General features: G+C 59.2%; 3 protein-coding genes across 5 annotated transcripts; 1 reads left to right on the forward strand and 2 right to left on the reverse strand.

Annotated features, from left to right (window-relative positions):
- Window positions 1-2,502: 2,502 nt before the first annotated feature.
- On the reverse strand, window positions 2,503-17,056 carry Mmrn2 (multimerin 2). The gene is made up of 7 exons (XM_013506326.1): window positions 16,617-17,056; window positions 9,440-9,568; window positions 9,261-9,367; window positions 9,093-9,173; window positions 8,511-8,669; window positions 6,804-8,408; window positions 2,503-4,808 (listed from the first exon to the last, which is right to left on the reverse strand). The coding sequence occupies exons 1-7, from the start codon at window positions 17,039-17,041 to the stop codon at window positions 4,420-4,422; spliced, it is 2,895 nt and encodes a 964-aa protein (XP_013361780.1). The 5' UTR covers window positions 17,042-17,056; the 3' UTR covers window positions 2,503-4,419.
- On the reverse strand, window positions 12,991-16,622 carry LOC106146981. Of its 2 annotated transcripts, XM_013506328.1 has the most exons (3): window positions 15,884-16,622; window positions 15,659-15,734; window positions 12,991-15,576 (listed from the first exon to the last, which is right to left on the reverse strand). In XM_013506328.1, exons 1-3 carry the CDS (start codon window positions 15,928-15,930, stop codon window positions 14,734-14,736), a joined length of 966 nt encoding a protein of 321 aa, XP_013361782.1. In that variant the 5' UTR covers window positions 15,931-16,622; the 3' UTR covers window positions 12,991-14,733. The 2 variants fall into 2 exon arrangements, with proteins under 2 accessions (XP_013361782.1, XP_013361781.1); XM_013506327.1 differs by having other exon boundaries at window positions 15,659-16,622.
- Window positions 17,057-17,652: 596 nt separating the features above from the next.
- Sncg (synuclein, gamma (breast cancer-specific protein 1)) lies at window positions 17,653-21,096 on the forward strand. 2 transcript variants are annotated; one of them, XM_005407908.2, is made up of 5 exons: window positions 17,653-17,798; window positions 18,384-18,425; window positions 18,694-18,821; window positions 20,592-20,660; window positions 20,841-21,096. In XM_005407908.2, exons 1-5 carry the CDS (start codon window positions 17,678-17,680, stop codon window positions 20,859-20,861), a joined length of 381 nt encoding a protein of 126 aa, XP_005407965.1. In that variant the 5' UTR covers window positions 17,653-17,677; the 3' UTR covers window positions 20,862-21,096. The 2 variants fall into 2 exon arrangements, with proteins under 2 accessions (XP_005407965.1, XP_013361783.1); XM_013506329.1 differs by lacking the exons at window positions 20,592-20,660; window positions 20,841-21,096 and having other exon boundaries at window positions 18,694-18,992.
- Window positions 21,097-22,110: the final 1,014 nt, after the last annotated feature.

The following is a 22,110-nucleotide window of genomic DNA, read 5'->3' on the forward strand; positions in this document are numbered from 1 at the left end:
CAGAGTTCACAGCATCACGATTCATGATAGCAAAATCTTTTTCTTTTTTATTATTATTATTTTTGAAACAAAGTCTTGCTGTGTAGTCTACGCTGGCCTCCAACTCAATCCTCCTGCCAGAGCCTCCCAAGTGCTGGGATTACTGGTGTGCATCACTATGCCTGGGTATAACTTCTAAATCTTGGAAGTGGCCTATGTGTCCATCAACAGATGAATGGACAAAGAAGATGTATTTACACACCATGGGGAACTACTCTGCCATAAAGGATAAAGCTGAGCCATTTGTAGGAAAAAGGATGTACCTTGAGACCATAATGTTAAGTGAAATGTCAGATGCAGGAGTGTAAATATCACATGGCTTTGCTCACATGAGAGACCCAGATTATAAATAAAGAGCAAAATTAAAGGTAGATAACAGTGAGATAGACCTTTTGCGAAAGTTAAGGTGACCAGGAGAGGAAGGGATCCACTGGGGGAGTGGGGAGGGACACGTTATTGTGGACCAGTTTGCCAGGGTGACTGTCGTCAGAGAGGCCAGCTTTAAGATGTGTGTGCGTGTGTGTGTGTGCATGTGTGTGCGTGTGTGTGTGTGTTTGGTGCGGGGACGGAAGCCAGGGCTCCTCTGTGCTAGACAAGCACTGAGCACACAGCCGGAGAACGAGAGAGGAGCTCTTGGGAGGCAATGTGGGAACACCTCTCTGGGGACCCTTGCAGGTGACTCCAGGCAGCCACACCTGTCCCTGAAGGATCCTTGGCGGCGTGGCTCCTGGACTCCCTGCCCTGTGGTGTCAAGTGTTTTGGGGCTGTGCTTGGCCTTGGGGTTTCCTGAAATCCCCCCAGCAGATGCTTTTATTTGCAACCTTTCCATGGAAGAGCACTGGTCCCGCGGGTTGGGGACCAGGACCTTTGTGGAGGGGACATCATTCGCCCTGCTTATTACATGCAGTCCTTTCCAAATGCAAGTCTTGAGTGATGTTACCTTGCCAGGATCTTGTCCGAGTTCCTGATGTCCTGAGCAAAGAATCGAGCAGGACACCCAAGAGGAGCAGCAAGACCAGTGATTTATGTGAAAGAGGAGTCTGATTCCTGTAAATGACCCGTTTGACTCAGCCCCTCTGCTGGGCAGTAAGATTTGACCTTTCATGGCCCTTAGAGGAGCTGTAATGGCGTCCAAAGCCCACAGGAGTCCAATCTGCATAGTCAGCAATGTGATATCGCCGGGCGTGGTGCTGCACGCCTGTAATCCCAGCACTCGGGAGGCTGAGGTAGGAGGATCGTTGTGAGTTTGAGACCACCCTGGGCTACAAAGTGAGCTCAAGGTCAGCCTGAACTGCATAGTGAGACCCTGTCTCAAAAAGACAAAAAAAACCAACAACAACAACAACAATGTGGTGATTAGGGTTGCACAAGATCCCTGGGGTGCATGCCTGGGGCTTGACTGTGTGTAAGTGATGCTACCTGGTTCCCTTCTCCTGCTTAGATCTGGGCATCCTGGTCTTGGCTAAGGTTTACCACACTGACAGATCCAGTCCCAGAGAGCAGTTGCAAGGTGGGGCCCCTCCTCCTTTCTCCAGCCCTCTCCTTAGCCACCTCCTGCCCCAGTGAGACTGTTCTGCCCTCATGGTTCTGCTTAGTCCCCGTGAGGTCTGGCCAGTGACAGTCAGATGGAGACGCATGGTCCAGTTGGCAGAGACGGCCACCTTTTCTGGGTGTTCGGTCTTTGGTCTGGGGTGGCCTGAGCTCGGGCTGCTCTTGGCAGCAGCGAACTGCATGGGGTGGGAGTGATTCCAACCTGTGGTCAAGGCTGAGAGTTGGCAGCTTAACCACCTGTGCCAGTTGGTCTTGCCAACCTGACTGGGCTAAGAGACTCTGGGGATGGGCTCATGGGGTGCTAGACTCATAAGTGGATTAATCTACTAGTGTTCACAGCTGAATGTGTTGGTAGGAGGTGGAGTCCACTTGGAGATGATCCCTCTCCCTGGCACTCTCCCTGAGCTCCTCTCCATGGCAGCTCCCTAAGCTGCCACCATGAAGTGATCAGATTCCTCTACCATACCCTCTGCCATGATGTTCCTGCCTTGGAGCCAGCGGACCAAGGACTGAACCTCTGCAACCATAAGCCGCATCAACTTCTCATGTAAGCTGATGCCTTGCACGACATAATGGAGAATATTTCAGACAGCTCTGGCTCACCTCAAGGTCAAACCACCAGAGGCAGAATGGCCTACAAACTGCTTGTAATGTCAATATTTTAGCACATGCAGTTCACAAAGCTTAGTGGCAACCAAATTCAGGGGGAGGTGGGGGTGGCAAGTATTTGAATTCATGAAAAAGTGAGAAGTGCTGGAAATCTGGTTAATACAGCCACCATCTCATTACCCAGGCCAGTCTGACGTCCTAAAGAAGAGTATTCAGCAAATATCAAATACAGTGGTCCCTCAGAATTCACAGAAGTTACATTCCTAGAGCATCCGCAAATTGTGAAAAACCACAAATTTCAGATACGGTCAGAAAAATGCCTCTTTTTTATAGTTTAAACCATAAATACACTATATCCCCCACAGTTAGGTAATTTAATAAAAGACTGTATTAATGAAGACTTAGAAGGTACAGGGTGTCTTGGGGGCATCTTAGGGATCTTAGGGCTTTAGGAACAAAACCAAGCATACTCAAGATAGCTGCACACAGTACAGCAACCTGTTACGATGCGGGAATGCTGGTGCATCTGTGGAAGCTGGGTTACAGGGCGGCAGCCAGTCAGCACCAAAGAGAATGAGGAACGCTCTTGAATTGGCTACTTGCAACTCTCTTGCCAAAAAAACAATTGTGGAGGATATTGCAGTTTTTGTCAAAGTGCAGCGGGGGTGGTTCTGAGAACAATTATTAGTTAGGGTCTAAGGGAAAATCTGTGAATGACTGAGGCTTTGAACTCTGAATCACAACTTCAAGGGAGTATACTATACTGCTCAAGACCCACTTTATTTCCTGATGGCTAGATGACTGCTTTCTCAAGCATGTTTGCTCTAGGATCTGAAATTTTTTTTTAAAGCATGTTGCTATGGTTTAGATCTAAAATGTCCCCAAGTCCATGCATGTGAAGGTGAGTGGCTCATGGGGTGCTACACTCTTCAGTAGATTCATCCATGGAGGAGTTCATAGCTGAATTGTGAGGAGGTAAGGCCTGGTTGCAGGTGGTGGTCAGGAGGGTGTGACCCGGAAGGGTAGAGTCATCCTTAGCTCCTCCCCTCCCTCTCTGCTTCCTGGCTGCCATGAGACGAGCAGCTTCCTCCGCCAGGCCCATCCGTCTGCCTTGGAGGTATCTGACCATGTAATGAACCAGTGGAAAGTGTGACCCAAAAGAAACTCCTGCTCCATTCAGTCTGTGGCTGTTGGGTACTTGGTCCTAGGGATGAGAAAGTGCCTGAACACACAAGATGATATCACAGGGATGACTGTTACTCTGACTCACTCACTACAATCAATGTGACTGCCAAGTGAAGGCACTTGGATACCTCACGCAGAGTTGACTGAAACTGTGGATGTCAAGTGTGGCTGGAGATACTGAGGCACATTTACCCCAAATAGTTTCATTCCATGCTACATGTCTATGCATCACACGGGACGGTTTTGCTCGCGGGCAGTAGGCATGGCAGCAATCTGCAGGCTGTCACTTCATTCCAAGGGTGGTCCTCACTGAGGCTTTCCTCCCTCCCTGCTCCCTTCCTGGCTGGGGACAGGGACAGGAAGTCTAAGCATGGAGGAGGTGGAACCAGGGACAGATAAACACACTTTAGTCAGGTCCTGGTGTTTTCCTGAACAACTCAAGGAGAAAAAAGAGATGAAATTATATATTCAGATAAAGATGGGAGTGGCTGAGACTAAAGAAAAGATACTCATTTTATTTCCCTTGGTCAACTCAAGCAGGCCCTTGCTCCATTTCTAAGAGACCAGAGGGTGGGTTTTAGCCTACTGTGCTAGTCACTTGTGACTGTTTTGGAATTTTAGCTCAGATGTCACCTGCATTTCTCTTCAGTTTTGGGGATCCCACCTGGGGCCTTGCACGTGCAACACCCCAGCCCAAGGGCTCCTCTTGAAACTTTTCCTTCTAGCAGCCACTTGGGGAGAAGATGAAGAGGAAGGAGGGTTTGCAATGTCGTACAGAAGTTTCCAACCACAGGAGGAGAGCAAAACCCCGAAGCTGTAGGATGCAGGGGGCAGCAGATGCGGGTCGAGCCACGTGGGCAGGGATCGGGCAGACCAGAGAGCAGTGTGCCTGTCGTGTCCCCTCAGAGGGCAGTCCCGGCCCACGCATGGGGCACACACTGAGCACCACGTCTCTGTGAAGGTTCCCGGGTAGGAGCCAGGTGCTCTGGACCAAGGGACAGGAAGTCCTCGACGTCTGAGGACAGCCGAGTGGGCTCAGGTGGTGAACATCAGGAAGCCCCCGAATGCAGTGCCCGCGGGGCTTCTCTTGGCTACCGTGCCCTGCGTCAGCTCGAACCACACTCTCTCCCCCTGCTGCAGCTCAGCCATGGCGAAGGTGGTGGCCGTGCCCCCGGCTCTCTGCTCCGTGGTGCACACGGGTGTCTGATGGTGACCCCCAATCACCAGCTGCCCCGTGCCGGGGCCGGGGCCAAATTCCACGCTCACTGCAAACAGGTAGATGCCCCGCTCAGGGGCCCGGAAGTAGCCGTGTTCGGGAAAGTAGCTGTTGCCGAGGTTGACACTTGTAGTGTTGAACTTCACTGTCTGCGGGGCGGCTGTCCCTGTGCCATCGGAGAGGCTGGCGTAGAAGGCCACAGGGGAGCCTGGAAGGCAGAGAGAGGCTCAGTGACTCAGTCCTTCATCTCCTTGGGTGGGAAACTAAACGATGAGACCTCCCTGCCACGCCTCATTAGCACTGGAAATAGGTGACTTTTTTTTTTTTTTTCTGAGACATGGCCTCACTGTGTAGTCCACACTGGCTTTGAACTTATTGTGTAACCCAGGCTGGCCTCGAACCCATGGAGATCCTCCTGCCTCAGGCTCCTGAGTGATGGGATTACAGGTGTGTGCACCACTATGCCTGGCTTGCAATCTGTAACTATTTCTAGATAACACAGTAGTCCCAACATTAATGCGACCAGAGGACCACTCAGCGAAGCCCTTCCTTGCCTGACTCCTTTGCGTGATCTTCTCCAGAGATCAGTGTCCTGGAGAGGGAGAGCACCCGGGCCTGCCCGGTCACCCAAGGTGACATGGTTTGCACAGGGGCAGGATAGGAGAACAGGTCTCCGACTTCCTCTCCTCTGTGACCTGTGAGGAGTCCTGAGACCCCCAAGAGAAGACAAGACAACTGCCTGTCCCCCTAGGGGAGCAGAGCGGTGAGGTTCCTACTGATGCTGCTCAAGACCTCCCAGAAACAGGAAAGAGACCCCCAGCTCCCTGCTGGGGTTTCCAAAATGCTGCACTCAGCCCCTCGATTACGGCTGGGGAAACCCAGGGCAGGAAATGGCAGCTTGTTGCTCTAGAATGACCAAGCTGGAGCAGACCTTGGATCTCCTGGTTTAGGGTGCTTTTCCCGCCCTCACCCTGTGGAAGCACTTTCTCCAGCCTTGGCATAGTAGGCTGAGACAGGGAGGTGCTGGTCACACACTGGCACCAGGGCAGAGGGAGCGCCCCTGGGTGAACCAGGAATGGCTGCGGGCTGGCCAGGGGGGTCGCGCAGGGAGAGGACAGGCGCGAGATAGGGCAAGTCCCATTGGAGTTCAGAGTGACAATGACCCCAGTCCCAGCAAGGTCACGTTGCTGGGGAACCAAAAGAGTGTCTCTGGGGAAGGGAGGGGTTTGAGACCAAGCCCCTCACTTCTCAGGGGATGAAACCGAGGCCTAAGGAAGCCTGGGACTCAGGTCTCAGGACCAGAGCCATCTCTACGGTTCCGGAATCGAATTCCTTCACAATCATTTTCCTGTTTGGGCCAACACAAAGGCCGCGCTGACATTGCAGTTCCCACTGTTCCCAGCAGGTGGCGCGCTCGCCCAGCAGGAGGCAGCCTGGCCTGCAGCGCCCTCTTCTGGCGCCCGACCTCTCTCCACCTCCTGCGTCTGGGTTCTCCATAGAGGGAACTGCACCTGCCCAGTGCCCAGTTGCCTCCAGGAGGTGGAAAGTCTGTGCCTGTTGGGCATGCCATGCCCTCTAGGGCACAATTCAACCCTACAGACTTTCTGCTGGAGTAATGTCCTAAAAGAAAATATTGCAGTGGTGCCAGGCACCGTGGCACATGCCTGTAATCCTTGGGAGGCTGAAGCAGGAGGATCCCTGTGAGTTCAAGGTTAGCCTGAACTACATAATGAGTTCAAGACCAGCCTGGGCTATATAGCAAGAGTCTGTTTCAAAAAAGCTAAACTAAATAAATAAATAAGTGCAGTGGTAAACACAGTTACATAAGCCATTAGGCGAAGTGTGAACGTCCCTGGCATATTACAAGGCCACTTATTAAGAAATAAGATAGACAAATTAGTAAAAGCAGACCCGGCCTCTCACTCCAAAAGTGTTGGGGAACCAGGGAGCCTGGCTGGGACCCAGGGTGTTCAGCGTGGGCTCGGCCTCTGGGAGGTGCAACGCTCTATCTTCCTAATACTCCTTCCGGCAAGGAGTGAGCTCCTGGTTTTGCAGAGGAAGCAACTGAGGCAAGTGTGCCAGGGGGAGTGGCAGTTGGCCACACCTCCGTGTGCCAGGCTGAGCCAGGGTCCAGGTGGCCACGGCGACAGGGACCATCCTTTTCCTTTGTCTTTCTAGCCCCACCCCGCCCCCCAGGACTCACCTGGCCGCCAGGTTCCTGCGCCCGGGGCCCGTTGCTCCAGCTCCCGCTCTTTGTCCCTTCTCTGGGCCGCCGGCTCCTTCTGTTGCTTCTTCCCCTTCCTGTCCAGCATGGCCTGCAGCTTGCCCAGGTCTAGACTGACGTTGGTGGCCAGGAGCCCTCGGAAATTGCCAAAGAGGGCGTGGAAGAGCCTCCGCTGCCGCTCCAGGTCCCGCTGGGTGGCGGAGAGTGCACCCTGGAGACCCTGCAGGGAGCCATTGAATTTGGCAACGCAGGAGGCCTCGCAACCCGGTGTGGTCTCCTCTGGCCCCGGCGCGCGCTCCAGGGCCGCCACGCGCGCGTCCAGCGCGTGCCAGCCGAGCGCCTGCTCCTGCAGCCCGCGGGCTGCGTCCCGCAGCGCCTCGAGGACCTGCCCGTAGCGCAGGGGCAGCGGGCCGGGCGCACCCTCCGACAGCTCCTCCAGCGCCTCCTCGCCGAAGAGCGAGGCCAGCGCGGCCTCGTGGCGCAGCCCGTCCTGCAGCAGCGCCGCGAAGGAGCTGTGCAGCTGGCGCGCGTCGCGCTGCGTGTCCTCCACGGCCACCCGCAGTGCGCGCACCTCGCTGTCCAGTGCCTGCACGCGGCCCCGAAGCCGTGCCCTCTCCGCCCACGCGCGCTCGTGCTTGGCCTCGAGCACGTCCATGGTGCTCAACGCAGTCTCCACGGTGGCGCGCAGAGCCCACAGGGAGGAGTCGTCCTGCGAGTCCAGCGGCCCAGGCTTCTCCTCCTGGGCACGCGCAGCGTCCGGGTCCGAGGAGAGCTTTGGGCAGCTGCAGTCCTTGAGGTACCTGGCGTGGCTGCTCTGCAGCTGCTGCAGGGTGACGTTGAGCTCCTGCAGCCTCCGCTCCAGCTCCTCCTTGATCTCCTCCATGATCAGGGACTTCTCCATGAGGTCCACACGCAGCTCACGCAGCCCTGTGTGGTTCACTTGCAGCTCCTCCACCAGCCGCTCCACATTGCTGATCTGGTCAAAGGTCTCGTCCGACTCCGAGTACAGCTCCTTGATTTCGTGCGTGTGCTGGACCAGGGTGGCCCTTACATCGCCGAAGGCCTCCTGCAGCTCCTCCTCCTTGTAGCTGCAGGCTGTGTGCAGCTCAGAGAGGTTTCGCTGCAGCTGGCCCAACCTGGCCTGCAGGCTCTCAGGCTCTGGTCTTGCGGCTGCCCCGACCTGGCTACCATTGGTCCCCAGGGGCTCCTGGGCCTTGAGCAGCCTCTTAAACTTGGCGTTCATCTCTGCCTGGACCTCTGCGAGGGCCCGGTGCAGGGACCGGTGCTGGGCTTCCAGGTGGCCCTCCAGGTCCTGCCGCAGCTGATCCATGTGCCGGCTGTGCTCCTGAACCTTGGCCTCGAACTTGGCACCGAGCTCCTGTAAGTCGGGGCTGGCCACAGAGCTGGCCTGGACACGCTGGAGAGCCTGCCGGTTAGCCTCCAGGTCGAGGGACAGGTTCCACACTGCCTGGGAGAGGCTGCGCAGGCTCTCGTTGACGCTCCTCCAGATGGGGCTGATGTGCTCTTGCAGGAAGGCATCCACGTGCAGCGGTGGCACCTGTTCCAGGGCCCTGTCAGGGAAGTCTGCAACAGAAGGCTGGGTGTCTGCCAGGGCTGGAGCACAGCTGTCTTCCATGCAAAGCATGGGGCTCTGAGGCCCAGGCAACTCCCGAACCTGCTACTCACCCGACTCCATCTCTGTCTCCTCCATGGCCCCCACTGTGAGGTCCCCTGTAGCCGAGGTGGCCCAGGGTCCTGGGAGGCCGTCAGCCACCTGGTGGATGTCATTCTGGAGGTCTCGTGCCAGGCTCCCCTCAGCCTCCCTGAGCTCTGCAGCAGGGTGGACTGGGCACACGATGGATCACAGGGTCCGGAGGGGAGATTTGGGGGCCAGAGCAGGAAGCGAGGATTTAGAATCCTTGAACTCCAAGAAGCAAATGCCTGGCAGTGGAGCCCTGCCCTGCCCCTGCCCACCTCAGACAGGACTGATGGATCATGGCAATCTCCTTGTGTGCTGTCCCACTGCCAACAACACCACAAATGGTGTCTCTTGTGCCAACTCCAAGACCAGGGACAGTGGGATGCCCCAGCCCCGGTGGGGGCGAGAGGAAGGGGGATGGGTCCAGCCCCGGGGGGACAGGTGGGCCCCTGCGACAGGGCTCAGAGCCACATGGCCCTGCAGAGTCCAGGAACAGGGTTTCCCTGATGTGGCACCGAGCATCCGAGAAGAGGCTTTGCTGCCTCTGCACTCCCGGGGAAGCAACGCACCGAGTCCAAAGCTGGCCGGCTTGTCCCAAGGCTGTGGGAGGCTGTCACCCGGCTCTGCAGGCGTGGCGCTCACCACGGGGTCTGCAGAAAAAAGTGGCCATGTTGACCCAAGAGGGTCTGTGTGATCTCAGGGACCAGAGGCTGAGGGAAAGGGGCACCCTACCCTACCGTGGAGCTCACAGTTGGGGCCCTGGAAGCCCCGGCAGCACCTCCAGGCCGGGGCAGTCAGGACCCTCTGCTGGAGCCGGTACATTGGCTTGTGGATCATGCGGTACCTGGGGGAGGAGGACAACTCAGCGACCTGGTAGCCAGGCCCAGGGGGCAGAGGCCCCACTGTCCCCACTCACATGACTCTGTCTCTTGGGCAGTCCGGAGCCCCTGGTGGACATGGCTGCTGTGAGTGGACCAGGAATCTCTCCTTTTTGCAGGCGGCTACAAAGGTGACCATCCTGGACATCTGGTAAAGGCACCAGTTACTGAAAAAAACAAGCCAGAGCAGCAAGCACTGAGCCATACCCGGGCCCAGGGAAGCTTCTTCGAGGCCCACAGGGGCTGCTGGCGCTGGGCACCCGTCCTCTGCATCTGCCAGCCAAGAAGAGAGCGCGGGTGTTAGCATCTTGGGCGGGGGAGCCAGGGGTGCAAGCCCACCTTGCACAGAGGCTGAGGAGCCCAGGAGCACAGGGCAGGGTGCCTGCGGGGCCAGCGGGGCTCCTGCTGCTTCCCCTGGTGCCTGGAAGGTAGCACAGCAGGGCCGGGCTGGAGAATCCTGGGTTCAAACCCCTCTCCCTCGTTGGCCGTGTGGCTCTGGGAGTTTGTGTTTCTCCTCTGAACAGTGGAGTGGCGATGCCTCCTGAAAGGGGGTGGTGGGTGCTCCAGGGTGCTGCTCTGAGCCCCACCCTGGCCCCCTACCGGAGACCCCACTTGGTGGTGGCACCTGACCCCAGGCCGCCCCACGCCCCATGGTCACAACGCCAGGAAGAAAGGCATCGGTGCGGTCCTGTGGGTCTTGCTCGGCTCTGAACGCCTGGGATGAAGCCCTGCATCTCTGCCCTTTCCAGGTGTGCCACGCTGTCCTGGGCTGAGTGCGGGTCAGACCCTCCCTCTACCATGAGCCCCCAAAGCAGAGCACCCCCAGGGGCACAGGCGGCAGTGACCTCTGTGGCCCAGAACCATTCAACTCCTCAGGCAGGGGCTCCAAACTAGGCCTTGCGTGACAGTGCGACGCGCAGCCCTTCCCTGTGTTGCCCCCACAACAGCAAGGGTGGCAAGGGCAGGGGCAGGGGAGCTCTCGGGAGGGGCTTCCTCTTAAGAGCCACACCTGTGCCTGGGTGCAAGGTGGGGCCTGAGCCATCACGGCTGTTGAGGCTGGGATTTCACTGTCAGGAGCGGGCCGTGGCCCTGGGCCGATCGGGTGCCACAGGACGCTGTGGGGCGGGCAGGGGAGGCCATGGCTGCTGCGACTGGAGACCCAGCTGCTTTCCCACTGGGCTTCAGAGGCTGGCAGCCGGCGTGGGCCCCGGGCAGCGGGCGGCACAGCTTCCCGACAGACCCAGCCTGGAGCAGACCCAGGGGAGCGACGCTGCAGAGCAGAAAGCCGGGTCCTGCGCCCTGGCGGGTGGTGCGCGTCCAGATCGCTCTTGGTTTTGTTTTTCTTTTCAGTTCTGGGAGTTGAACCTGGGGCTTTCGTGCTGAGCTGCAGTCCCCTTTCTTTGTTTTCTGATTTTGAGACAGGGTCCTGCTGGGTCTGTCCTTCACCCAGGCTGTGTACAAACTTGCAATCCTCTCGCCTCAGCCTCCCGGAAAGCTGGGATTGCAGGCGTGGCTTCCGTGAGCTCACTCCTGAGACAGCTGCGCTAGAGGCAGAGGGGGCGGCGCAGCTCCAGAGTAGAGCACAGGGTCAGCAGTGGGTGCTCCAGAGAAAGGAGAGGGGCATGGAGGGGAGGAGGAGACAGAACGCCAGAGAGTGCCAGGCTGGGCATGGGGGGAGAAGTCGGGACCAAGACTGTGGGAAGAAGAGGGCTTTCTAGTCCTGCACACTCGCGTTCCCAGGCGGCTAAGAAAAGTTACCACATCCAAAAAGCAAGAGGGGGCTGTGGAGTGTGTGTGTGTGTGTGTGTGTGTGTGTGTGTACATTCAGACAACAAAAAAGAGCTCCTAAGAATTAAAAATCCAGCATTAGAAATGAGAAAGAATTTGAATCAAATTGTCCAAGGGCAAAGTCAAAGTAATTTCCCCAAAAGAGCAAGCGGAAGACAAGATGTTAGGAAGAGTTAAGAGTCAGGTGTGGTGACGCAGGCCTGTAATCCCAGTACTGGGGAGGCAGAGGCAGGAGGATTGCCTTGAGTTCAAGGTTGGGGCTACATAGACCTTGTCTCAAAAAACAAAATAAAACAAAACACCAAAAAAAAAAAAAAAAAAAAAAAAAAAAAAAAAAAAAAAAAAAAAAAAAAAAAAAGCAAAAACACAATTAAGAAAACTTTCCAGTCCTGGAAATCCAACATCCAAATTACAGGAGTTCCAGAAAGGGTGAACAAAGGGTGGAAGTCGTCGATAAAAATGTCAGAGTCTCTTCCAGAAGCAAAAACCGGAGGGGCGTGGACTCGGACTTGAGGGCAGCGCTGTGGGGGTTCAGGGTTCTGGGAAGAACGCTGGCTCTACCCACTCCCGGGAGAAATGCCAAGAAACACAGGCCGAGAACACATACTCACACACACACTCTCGCAAGTGCACATACGCACGCACGAACGCACGAGTGACTGGAAAGCCCCGGGCCCCTCACAGCCCAGTGTGAATCGCTCCCCGAACAGAAGCCGACAGCCTGGGCCACCTGTAGCAGCAGCAGTTGGGAGCACGGAGACCCATACCCCAGCAGGCCGGCTGTGGGACTCGGCCTCTCCGACTGTCATCTGCGGTGCTGACGTGGGCCTTGGGTCGCCTGCACCTCCAAGCCAGCGTGTTCCATCTTAGGAACAGTCTCGGAGGCTGGGGCGCAGCCGAGGGTGCAGCAGGTGTTCTGTGTCTGCGGGGGCCCTGGTTCCCTTCCCCAGCACCAAAAAACCAAAGCAACACAAGTCCCGGGTCCCTCGGTCCCTCAGCGGTTTGGGGTGACAGCAGTGGGGTGGGGCCGCATGGCCCAGTGACCCAGAGGTCACAGTGTGGCAGGGATCCGGGTTCTCAGCCAGCGCACAGACGCGGACCAGACAGCGGGAGCAGGGAGGGTGCCTGGGGCGCGGTGTGGGTGGAGGTGGCCGCCGTCCTGACTGAGGCCACCAGGCTACTTCTGCAGAGGACGTGGCCCGTTCAGCCCCTGTGTGAAGGAGTGGACAAGAGGCTGAAAGCTGGGACTGAATCAGGGACAAAGCCAGGAACCAAGCAGAGGAAGAAAACAGACTCATTTTTCACTCCAGGTGAAACCCAAAGTGAGCAGGGGAAAGAATGAGTCACCATTTATGTCAAGGCTCAGCTCTCCCAGGGACATTCATAGCTGTGTGGATGGGGTCACGCAGACCGGCTCGGCAATTTGGTGGCACATGCCTGTAAGCCCAGCACTTAGGAGGCTGAGGCAGGAGGATCACTTTGAGTTCAAGGTGAGTCTGGTCTATGTAGTAAGTTCAAGGCCAGCCTGAACTATATAGCAAGGCCCCACCTCAAAAAAACCAAAAATAAAAAAAACAAACTAAAATAAACACTTAAACTGACCATACAGGAGAATGGTGTGTGCATGTGTGTGTGTGTGTTTGCTTTGGGGCCATGGACGGCATAGGAATGAAAGCTGAATCTTAGGTAATGCTACCTCTTAACACAGCGATGCAAGCACATTATTACCTACAAAATAAAAATGTGGGATCCACCTGGCATGGTGGCCTGTGCCTATAATCCCAGCACTCAGGAGGCTGAGGCAGGAGGATCACTGCAAGTTGGAGGCTGGGCTGGGCTATGTAGTGAGACCCTGTCTCAAAAAAGCAAAACAATGGGATTCTTGAGCAAAAATCATTCCAAGATGGCACGAGAGAGATGTGCCACCATGTGGGTCCTTTAGGGGCTTTGAAGAATCCTAGGGCAGGGCCTCGTGGATGCTGGCCCTAATGTGAGGGTTTCCAAGTCCTCTGGTGCCATCTCAGCTGCTCTACTGTGCCAGCATAGTGTTGACAATATGTTAAGCCAGCCCAAATGTGTTCTAATAAAATTTTATTAATGAAAACAGCACGCCACTTGGCCCACTGGCTTTAGTTTTCTGACCAGGCCAGTGGTTATTTGTAACTAATCAAAATGAAATTTAAAAAGTAAATAGCAGATGTGACTGTGCATACCTAATCCCAGACACTCAGGAGGCTGGGGCAGGAGGATCGAATGTAAATTCAAATCTAGGATGGACAACTCATTGAGATCCTGTCTCAAAAAGAGGAAGAGGGGGTGGAGAAGAAGAAACAGAAGCGGAGAGAAGAAAGAGGCTGGGGACTGGCCCAGTGGTGGAATGCCTCCAGGTTCAACCCTCAGTACCGCAAAAATCAGTTATCAATCAGTCAATCAATCAGTCATGTCCGTGTGATAGGGGAAACGCAGGCGAATGAGAAGAACATTCTCAAAGGTGACGCTGAGTAGAGTTTCTCTCTTGCCCCCCAGACCAGCTCAGGGCTGCGGGTGAGCTCAGCGGCTTGCCTGGCACACTCGGGGCTCAGAGTTCGTTCCTAGCACGGGAAGCCCCCAAACCAAAGCAACAGAACAAACAAGAAACCCCCATTCCAAAGCCAAGCAATAAGCCAGTGGGGCAGTGGAGGACAGATGGGGGGCCCAAGTGTTCTTGGGGACCAGGGGGTGGCAGAGTGGGGCTGTCCCCATCTGGGGGGACGGAGGAGAAAGGTGACAGTGGGCGGAGCCAGAGCTGGGCTCAGCAAGGAGTGAGGACACAGCACCCCGGTGGTCAGTGGGGCACAGGGGACATTCCACAGGCAGACGGGGACATTTGTGCTACGGCAGCTGGGTGCTATGGCATCTGCTGGTGAGAGGTCAGCAATCCTGCTGAGCAGCCCACATCACGCAGGGTGGCCGCCACACGGCCGGTGCTGTGCTCAAGCCCGGGTCAGCCTGTGCCCGCCCCACATGTGTGACAGGGGCTTTCCAGCTCCTGGGCCGGAGGTGCTACTGCCCACCCTTCCTGCCTAGGAGCCTTCTCAGAGCCGCCCTGCCTGAGCCTGGCTCACAGCCGCTGCCCCCTGCCCACGCCCGGCGTCCCTCCCTTGGCTACTGGCTGGGAAGCCCTGGGAACGTTCTTGACCTTGGCTCGGGCTTCTTCCAGCTCTTGGCAGCAGCCACCCAGCCTCGGGCCAGGTGGTGCCCTGGGGAGCCCCTGTCTCCCAGGGTCTGCGGAAGGGCAGATGGTGCCCGGGCTGTGTGCCAAGTACTCAGGCCTGATCCCACCCTGACCCCTGCCTGAACGGGGCCCCAGCTCTCCCACCCACCCTCTGGGCCCTGTGAGGGGCAGGGCCCTGCCCACTCCTGGAAACGTGGAGAAGCTGCGGCCCTGAGGACAGAGGGTGTGGGCGGCAGAGAGCGGCAGGGATGGGCGGATAATGGATGCACCGCTCCACAGCTGAGCACTTAGTAGCCTGACCCTGGTCGAGTCCTGCGGGAAGGGACAGCCTCACTCTGGAGCCCGGAGTCTGTGCATTAGTGTGCCCAGCGGTCCGAGGAGACCAGAGAGGCTGAACCCGGGGTGCCCCAAGCTGGAACCGGGAGCCCGGGGGTGGGGCGTAGCTGGGGCACAGGGGCCTAGCAGCCCTCCCACCGGAAACCTAGTGCTGGAACCCAAGCAGGCCGGGCCCTGGAGCAGCACCCTTACTCTGGTTCTTTCTGGGGAGCTGAGGACGTTAGCACAGAGCACACCTGGGGTTTGCACGTCAAGGCCGTGTGGGTCGGGCTGGGCACGGCCCCCTGGCAGACAGTGTCGTCGTCGTCCCCCGCCCCGCTGTGGAGCCCGGTTCTCAAGCCCCACCTGGCACAGGCCCAGTATGGTACTGGCTCCTCCTTGTGTTTTCTCAGGGCTGAGCACGAAGCTGGCCACGCCCGTCCTCCACCCCGGGGCGTGGCAAGAGGGAACCTCAGGCATCAGGCACTGTATCTCTCCGTGCATGCTTGTTCTTGCAAAGGTCTCTCGGGGACCGTGTGGGGGCAGAGGCAGACACAGGGCAGGAGGGAGGCCCTGCTCTGTCTGGGGGCTCCCCAGCGCTGCGGATGGTGTCAGCCCCTGCTGTGGCGCGTGAGCCTGCAATCCCCTCCCCTCCGCAGGAGTCGTGGGCCAGCACTTCCGCCTTGCCTCTCTTCCGTCCCAGGAGCTGGGAAGCCACCAACCCCGGGAAGCGGAGCCTGGCTGTTCCTTCCCTTCTCGCCAGCCGCCGGATGCCTTCCCTCCCCTGCAGGTCCACAGCTTCCGGCAGCGGGAAGGGGACTCCCCCTCCAGGAGTCCTGGGGACCACGAAGTCACAGCCTGAGAACAGCCAGGGAAGGCTGAGGGTCCCTCTCACAGCCCAGGGGAAGGGGGCTCCTCCTCCATGCTGTCCCTCCCCCACCTCCTCCGCGCCAGGGATGAGCACAGAGCCCAGGGCACCAGGAGAGCGGGCTGCATGCTGGGCCCCGAAACCAGAGCTGGGGGAGAAAGGAAGGAAGAAGGAAGGAAGGAAGGGGGAACATGAGAAAAGAAGGATAAATGAAATCAGAGCTGAGGGGCTGGACTCCCCACTGCGGGTCAGCCGCACCACCAGCCCAGCCCAGAACCCAGGGCCAGGGGTCCCCACCTGCCAGGGCCTCCACATTCGCTGTCTGCGGGTCTCTGGAGGAACATGGGTGGGAGCTGACCCTTGCCCTCTGGACCTCGGAGCCTGTTGCTCCCAGGGCTGGGTCCCCTCTGCTGTGTGACTTGGGGCCAGCTTTTTGGCCTGTCTGAGCCTCAGGCTTCCCTCTGTGATCAGAGCTCCTGGGGAGATTCCCTCAGACACAGCTGGCCGGACGCCTGGCCAGGGATGGCACCTGCTGCTCTGACCGTGAGGAGCCGCAGAGGAGGCTCTGGGGCTGCCTCCATCCCGGGGACGCTCTCCTGGGCCCTCCCAGCTGAGAGGCCCTGGCCCTCCCAGGCAGAATGTCGGGAACAGTGTACCCAGCTGTAGGGCTGCCCGCCCATCTCCAGAGGGGCCCTGCCTCTGGACACCAGGACCATCAGTGCCAATCCCCGGGCACCAGATCCAAGCTGCATGCCCAGGACTCTCGCTCCCAGGCCAAGGGCGATTTCCTGAGAAGAGGAGTGGGGCCTCCCAGCTGGAGTCCCCGGCCCTGCACCCTGGACAGCCGCAGAGGAAGCCGGGCCCTTGCCCTAGGCTCAGGGCTCCCTGTCACTCTTGGTGCCTGATCCAGGCCTGGAGCCCCGCCGTGCCAGGCTCTAGTACCACCTGTCACTGCTCGCCTGGGCACAGGCAGTACCGGGCCATGCCACGGATGCTGCCAAGGCCTCTGCCAAGGCTCAGGCCTCCTTACCTTCCACTGGGTCCCCTGGTGCCATCCTCAGCCTCAGTTCCCAGGGGCCCCGGGGGCCTGGGGATGTGGGGGTAGGAGAAGGTGCTGCCAGGAGCCTGGGCCCCAGCCCCCAGCAGCCCCCAGCCCAGGGGCCCCCCGAGGCCAAGCAGCAGAGCCAGGATCATGTCAGCGGCCGGGCAGGCGCAGGCAGCAAGTGACTCCAGGCCTGCCAGTGACGTGGTCTTCAAGTTAAATCTCAGAAGGAAAAGAAAACACGGGGACAACAAAGACAGGAAGTAGCCTGGGCCAGCCCCGCGCCGTGGGTCTTGTCCGGCCCGCTCCCCCCGCCCATTTACCACAGAGCCCGCCAACCACGCAGGCTGGTTCCTGTGCCCCTGGACACTGTGGGTGTGGGGACTCAGGGTGGCCCTGTAAACCATCCCCATGGGGGGGGACCCAGGGAAGCACGTGGGAGGCAGGAAGTGGTCCCTTGGTCCCAGGGGATCTCCTGCCCACCCTTGCTGCTGGCCAGGAAGTGGAGGTGCATGGTGCTGCCTCAGCACCCCTCACTTTGGGGCTGCTGGGAGGATGCTCGGGGTGGGCAAGGAGCCCTCCTGGATCACGCAGCAGACAGGCAGAGTCCAGGCCACGGGGAAGCCTGTGTGTGGCTGGCCCTGCTCCCTGATGGGTCAGGCTGGAGCCTGGCCTTAACCCCTGCCCTACCCGGGGTGCTGGGCACTGGCCACGGCCCTCTTTGTGAGCAGACGGCAGCCAAGCTGGGCGGGATGAGGGGCGCAGATCAGGATGGGCGCAGCTCCCAAACCCTCCTGGGAGATGGGGCAGGAGGGCAGGGGTGACCTGCAGGGGCCTGGCGCTGCTCCCCGCTGGCCCTGCCTGGAGACAGCCTCCCCAGCGTCCCTGCCCCCACCACTGGGCGGCCTGGGCTCGCGCCAGCAGCCACAGCATCAATATTTCATCTGCGTCAATAAGAGGCAGTGGGGGTGGCGGGGCAGGGCTGTGGCAGCACTCGAGCCTGCTCCAGCCGCAGCAGAGTGAGCTGCGTCTCCATCCTCTCCTCCACCATGGATGTCTTCAAGAAGGGCTTCTCCATCGCCAAGGAGGGAGTGGTGGGCGCTGTGGAGAAGACCAAGCAGGGCGTGACGGAGGCAGCCGAGAAGACCAAGGAGGGCGTCATGTATGTGGGTGAGTAAGCGGCAGGAGGGGCTGGGGCTGTGACCTTCGGCCTGACCTTCCTCACCACCCCCAAGCCCCTGTGGCTGGCTGAGGACATGCCTGTGAGCGGGGGTCAGGGCCTGAGCATCTATGCCTCTGGCCACCACCTGTCTGTGCACACAAACACACCCACCCTGGCTCCTGAGCACAGCTGCAGGTGGCCCTGCCTCAAGGGAAGGGTGGGGCTGGGGACGGAGGACCGGCTCAGGGTCCGTCTGCCCAGCTCCCAGCTGCCCCAGGAGAGGATGCAGAGGAGACCCAGCCGGTGACTCAGCTGCGTCTGCATCTGCTGCAGCTTCCGAGGCCCCGGCCACGCCCAGCCAGGGTCTGGGCCCTTGGACCCTGCTGGTCCCGGGTTCCTTTGTCTCCCATCCTATCCTGTCTCCTTTTCATCCTTCCCCCTCCTCCGGACACAGCAGGAAGCTGCCATTGATGGGGCTGCCAGACCCTACCTAGACTCTGACCCACCGCTCTGCCCCAGCCCGTCCCCCTGTCCTGTGGCATCTGCCCGACCCTGGGACGTGGGCCTGGGTTGATGCCTCCCTTCCTCCCCAGGCACCAAGACCAAGGAGAACGTGGCGCACAGCGTGAGCTCAGGTGAGGGTACCCAGGACCAAGGGACAAGGCGGGGCAGGGCAGGGTAGGGAACAGGATGCCTGCACCCCAGCCTGAGTCCTCCTCACTGCAACTGGAGTCCAGGCCCTGTGTGAGCCTGGATCCCCGCAGACCCAGGGCTGCACGGGGAGGGCCTCTTCTTCCCATTTGGGCACAGAGGGTCCCTGGGGTCAAGAAGGGCAGTGGTGGGGCTGGGAAGGGAAGGCCGGGTGGGGTCAGCCGATGCCAGTGTCCTCTCGTCCTCCCGCAGTGGCTGAGAAGACCAAGGAGCAGGCCAATGCCGTGAGCGAGGCTGTGGTCACCAGCGTCAACACCGTGGCCACCAAGACCGTGGAGGAAGCGGAGAACATTGTGGTCACCGCCGGAGTGGTGCGCAAGGTGAGGCTGGTCTCCAGCTGTCCCCGAGCCCAGAGGACGGCTGGGGGACGAGACACTGCTGCCGGACACGCGAGGACAGGGAGCTGGGTCCACCATCTGCCACCTGGTGTCCCCTGCAGTGGGGAGTGGGGCTCATTTTATAGACAGGCAGAGTGAGGCCAAACCACGCCCGCTCTGCGCTCTCAGCCCTAGGAGAGGCCGTATTGCATAAGTGTGCACAGGGCCCAGCTGTTGACAGCAGCAACAGACCCACAGTTCCCACCCCGGACCCAGCCTGGCCCAGGCTGGTTACTGCCTCCTCCCAGGAGCAGCGGGGGAGCAGCGCCCCCTGGTGGTAGACAGAGCCAAGGCTCCCAACCACACCCTCGGCATGGCCTTTGTGTGGGCAGGCATGTGTGCGTGTGTGCATGTGAGAGCGCATGCACATGTGTGCATGGAGTGAGCACTGTGCAGGGTATGTGTGTCTTGTGCAAGAAGCGTGCATGTGTACCCTGTGCAGGTGTGTGTGCGTGCGCATGTGCACTGTGTGTTGCGCGTTGTGGTGCGCGCACGAGTGCGCACGTGTGTGGCCCAGCAGACAAGGCAGGGCCCCGAAGGCACTCTCGGAGGACATGCCAGCAGTGTGAGCTGTCCAGGTGCCTGGCTCTTTACGCTTTTTAACTCGTTTAATCAGCATAGACGTCCCGTGAGGCCCGCTGAGGTAATGGGCCGGTCCCCCGTGAGTCCATGCGGGCGTGGCGCCCCGCCTGGCTCGGAGCATGCAGGCCCCGCAGGTGCTGCCACCGCCCCACCCAGGCCCCGGCTCTGGGAGGGATGGGAGGGTTCCGTTCTACCCCGTTTGGGGTCGCACAGGCATCCGCTTCCGAGTTGGAGCAGGCAGCTGCTCCCTGTCCCCGCCCCCAGCTCTACCCGGCCAGCTGTGTACCCCTAGGAAGTGGTGTCCTCTCTCTGGGTCTCGGTGGCGTGTGCCTCACTGCGCTGTGGGGTGCAGCCGGGAAGGGGCCTCCCGGAAGTGGCTTTTCCTGGCTCAGAGTGAGCGCCCAACACCATCTGTGTGTGCCCAGGAGCCCAGACCCCGGGGGATAGGCCCTGGGACAGGTGCCAGGCAGCCCTGTACTGGTCCTGGAGGACAGATAGGTCCTTGGAGCAGCCCCAGGGGAAACCATCCTGTGACCTTCAGACCCAGCCCCATCCTGCCCCAGTGGACAGAGTGCCCATGCCCCGGACTTCTCGCTCTGGCCTGGGGGCAGCCAGAGAAGCAGGCGGCCATCAGTCCTTTACCCACAGGCCTGGTCCACCTGGCCAGCTCTGGGCACTGTCATGCCCCCTTCATGTTCCAGGGGCAAGATGGCCCCACAGTAGCACAGCAGTTGGTGCCAAGGCCAGGGTTGGCCCACTGCCTGCTTTGCCCTGAGCCCCCACCATCATGACCACCCAGGCAAGGGGCTGGCATGTAGGGGGACAGAAGACGGTAGAGGGTCCACACTACCAGAGGGTGCCTGGAGCAAGCTGGACTTGAGGCCGACAAGCCCTGCTGCACCTCAGGGTCCTGTGAACAGCAGAGACGCAGCCCTCTGCCTAGGTGTGCACTCTTGTGATTCAGACTTCTGCCATCCCAGCCCTGCCCTCACCCCAAGTGTCCTCATCAAGGGACCCAAGCAGGGGTACCCAGAAGTCAGCTGACTAGAGTCAGCTGGGGGGGCAGGTACCCCCAGAAGGGCTGTCTCTGAGCCTTCCCCAAAGCCTCAGACCCCCTTTGCTGCCCTGCAGGAGGACCTGGAGCACCCCACCCCTGCCCAGGAGAAGCAGGCAGCCGTGGAGGAAGGAGCGGCTGAGGAGGTAGGAGCTGGTGGGAACACCAGACCCTGGCTTCCCTGGGTCTCAGGGCCTGTTGGGAGCCTCTGACCACCCCCTTCCCCACGGGGACCCTGGGCCTGGCAGCAAGACCCCCACAAGGGGCCTGGAGGGCCACGTGGGCTGGGGCATGAAGCACAGTGTGAGAGTCACTCTCTCTCCCAGGCCAAGAGTGGGGGCAACTAGACTGCTGCTGTGGGCCCCAATGCCCGAGGATGCCCCTCTGCCTTGGACCCAGGCTCTTGCATCTCAAGAGGTAGCTCCGCCCACCTGGCTGCCACTGTCTGCCCTCCATGTGCTGCCGCTGTGTCACCTACCGCCCCCACCTTGTTTCCTCCGCTCCTTCTTGCCCCGAAGGTCAAATGCTGCTGTGAATTTTTTTTTTTTAATGATTCCAAATAAACCACGAGCCTCGCCCCAGGCCTGCCTCTTCGCTCTGCTGTGTCATCGTCCGTGAAGTCCCTTGGCCCTGCCTAGGGACACTACGGGGACACACTGTGTTTCTGTGCCCTGGGGAACTCCCAACACTCCCACAGGCCACCCCCCACTCCCCTGGGCTCCATGGCCCCAGGAGCACTGTCTGGCTATTCCCAGGTCCACCCTTCTGAGGGACCCGGGGCCATCTGGCAAGGATGCCCCACGTGCATGGTCAGCCCCAGTGTCCTGGGGAGCAGAGATGCCCACCTCCCCTCCCTCAGCAGCCAGTAGCTTTCAAAGATGGTGAGGTCTAGCCAGGCAGTGGCACATGTCTATAATCCCAGCTCTCTGGGAGGCTGAAGCAGGAGGATTACAAATTCAAGTGCTACCTGGGCAATTTAATGATTTAGGGAAACGCTGTCTCAAAATAAAAAATAAACTGGACATGATAGTGCACACCTGAAATCCCAGCATGTGGGAGCCTGGGGCAGGAGGATTGTGGTAGCTTGGAGGCCAGCCCAGGCTACAAAGTGAGTTCCAGGGTAGGGTGGACTACACAGCAAGCCCCTGGGTCCTTCATACATACATGCATACATACTCACACACATACATAAACGGTGGAGAGTTCTAAATCCACAGTGAGGACCAAGAGTGCTGCCCCAGCAGACACCCCCAGTGACCCGGTGTCCTCCTCTCTGCCCCAGACCTGGGGCAGGGCTTTCCCTTCTCTCCTGAAGCTGCTAGCTGTCACTAAACAAGTAACAGAGCAGCAACTACAAAGGAAAATGATGGTCATGAGTGAAGCTCTGCGGAGCCCGGTGTCCCGGCCCTGTGCTCACCACGTTTCCACAGTCAGCCTCCCACAAACTGTCGGGAGGAGCTAGGTGAGCCCTGGTTCCCTGGGTAGGAGCCGAGGACCAGAGAAGTTAGGTAACTTGCCTGGGGCACACAGCTGGGCAGTATGGGACTGGGCACACTCCAAGTGGCCTTGCTGCAGAGCCACCCAGAGACCCACACT

Source organism: Chinchilla lanigera, unplaced genomic scaffold (assembly GCF_000276665.1).
Source record: "Chinchilla lanigera isolate Chin_1 unplaced genomic scaffold, ChiLan1.0 scaffold00109, whole genome shotgun sequence".
Taxonomy (NCBI): Eukaryota; Metazoa; Chordata; class Mammalia; order Rodentia; family Chinchillidae; genus Chinchilla; species Chinchilla lanigera.

Bases quoted from the DNA above. Each gene is read 5' to 3' on its own strand.
- Mmrn2 (XM_013506326.1), bottom strand. From the start codon at position 17,041: ATGGGGATGGTTTACAGGGCCACCCTGAGTCCCCACACCCACAGTGTC. The intron at 8,670-9,092 runs GTGCGTTGCTTC...TCGTGTGCCCAG, and splicing joins GCCGGCCAGCTTTGGACTCG to TCCACCCTGCTGCAGAGCTC. The intron at 8,409-8,510 runs GTGAGTAGCAGG...CTTCTGTTGCAG, and splicing joins GGAGACAGAGATGGAGTCGG to ACTTCCCTGACAGGGCCCTG.
- Sncg (XM_013506329.1), top strand. From the start codon at position 17,678: ATGGATGTCTTCAAGAAGGGCTTCTCCATCGCCAAGGAGGGAGTGGTG. The intron at 17,799-18,383 runs GTGAGTAAGCGG...CTTCCTCCCCAG, and splicing joins GGAGGGCGTCATGTATGTGG to GCACCAAGACCAAGGAGAAC. The intron at 18,426-18,693 runs GTGAGGGTACCC...GTCCTCCCGCAG, and splicing joins GGCGCACAGCGTGAGCTCAG to TGGCTGAGAAGACCAAGGAG.
- LOC106146981 (XM_013506327.1), bottom strand. From the start codon at position 15,901: ATGTGGAGGCCCTGGCAGGTGGGGACCCCTGGCCCTGGGTTCTGGGCT. The intron at 15,577-15,658 runs GTGGGGGAGGGA...GGCTGTTCTCAG, and splicing joins TCATCCCTGGCGCGGAGGAG to GCTGTGACTTCGTGGTCCCC.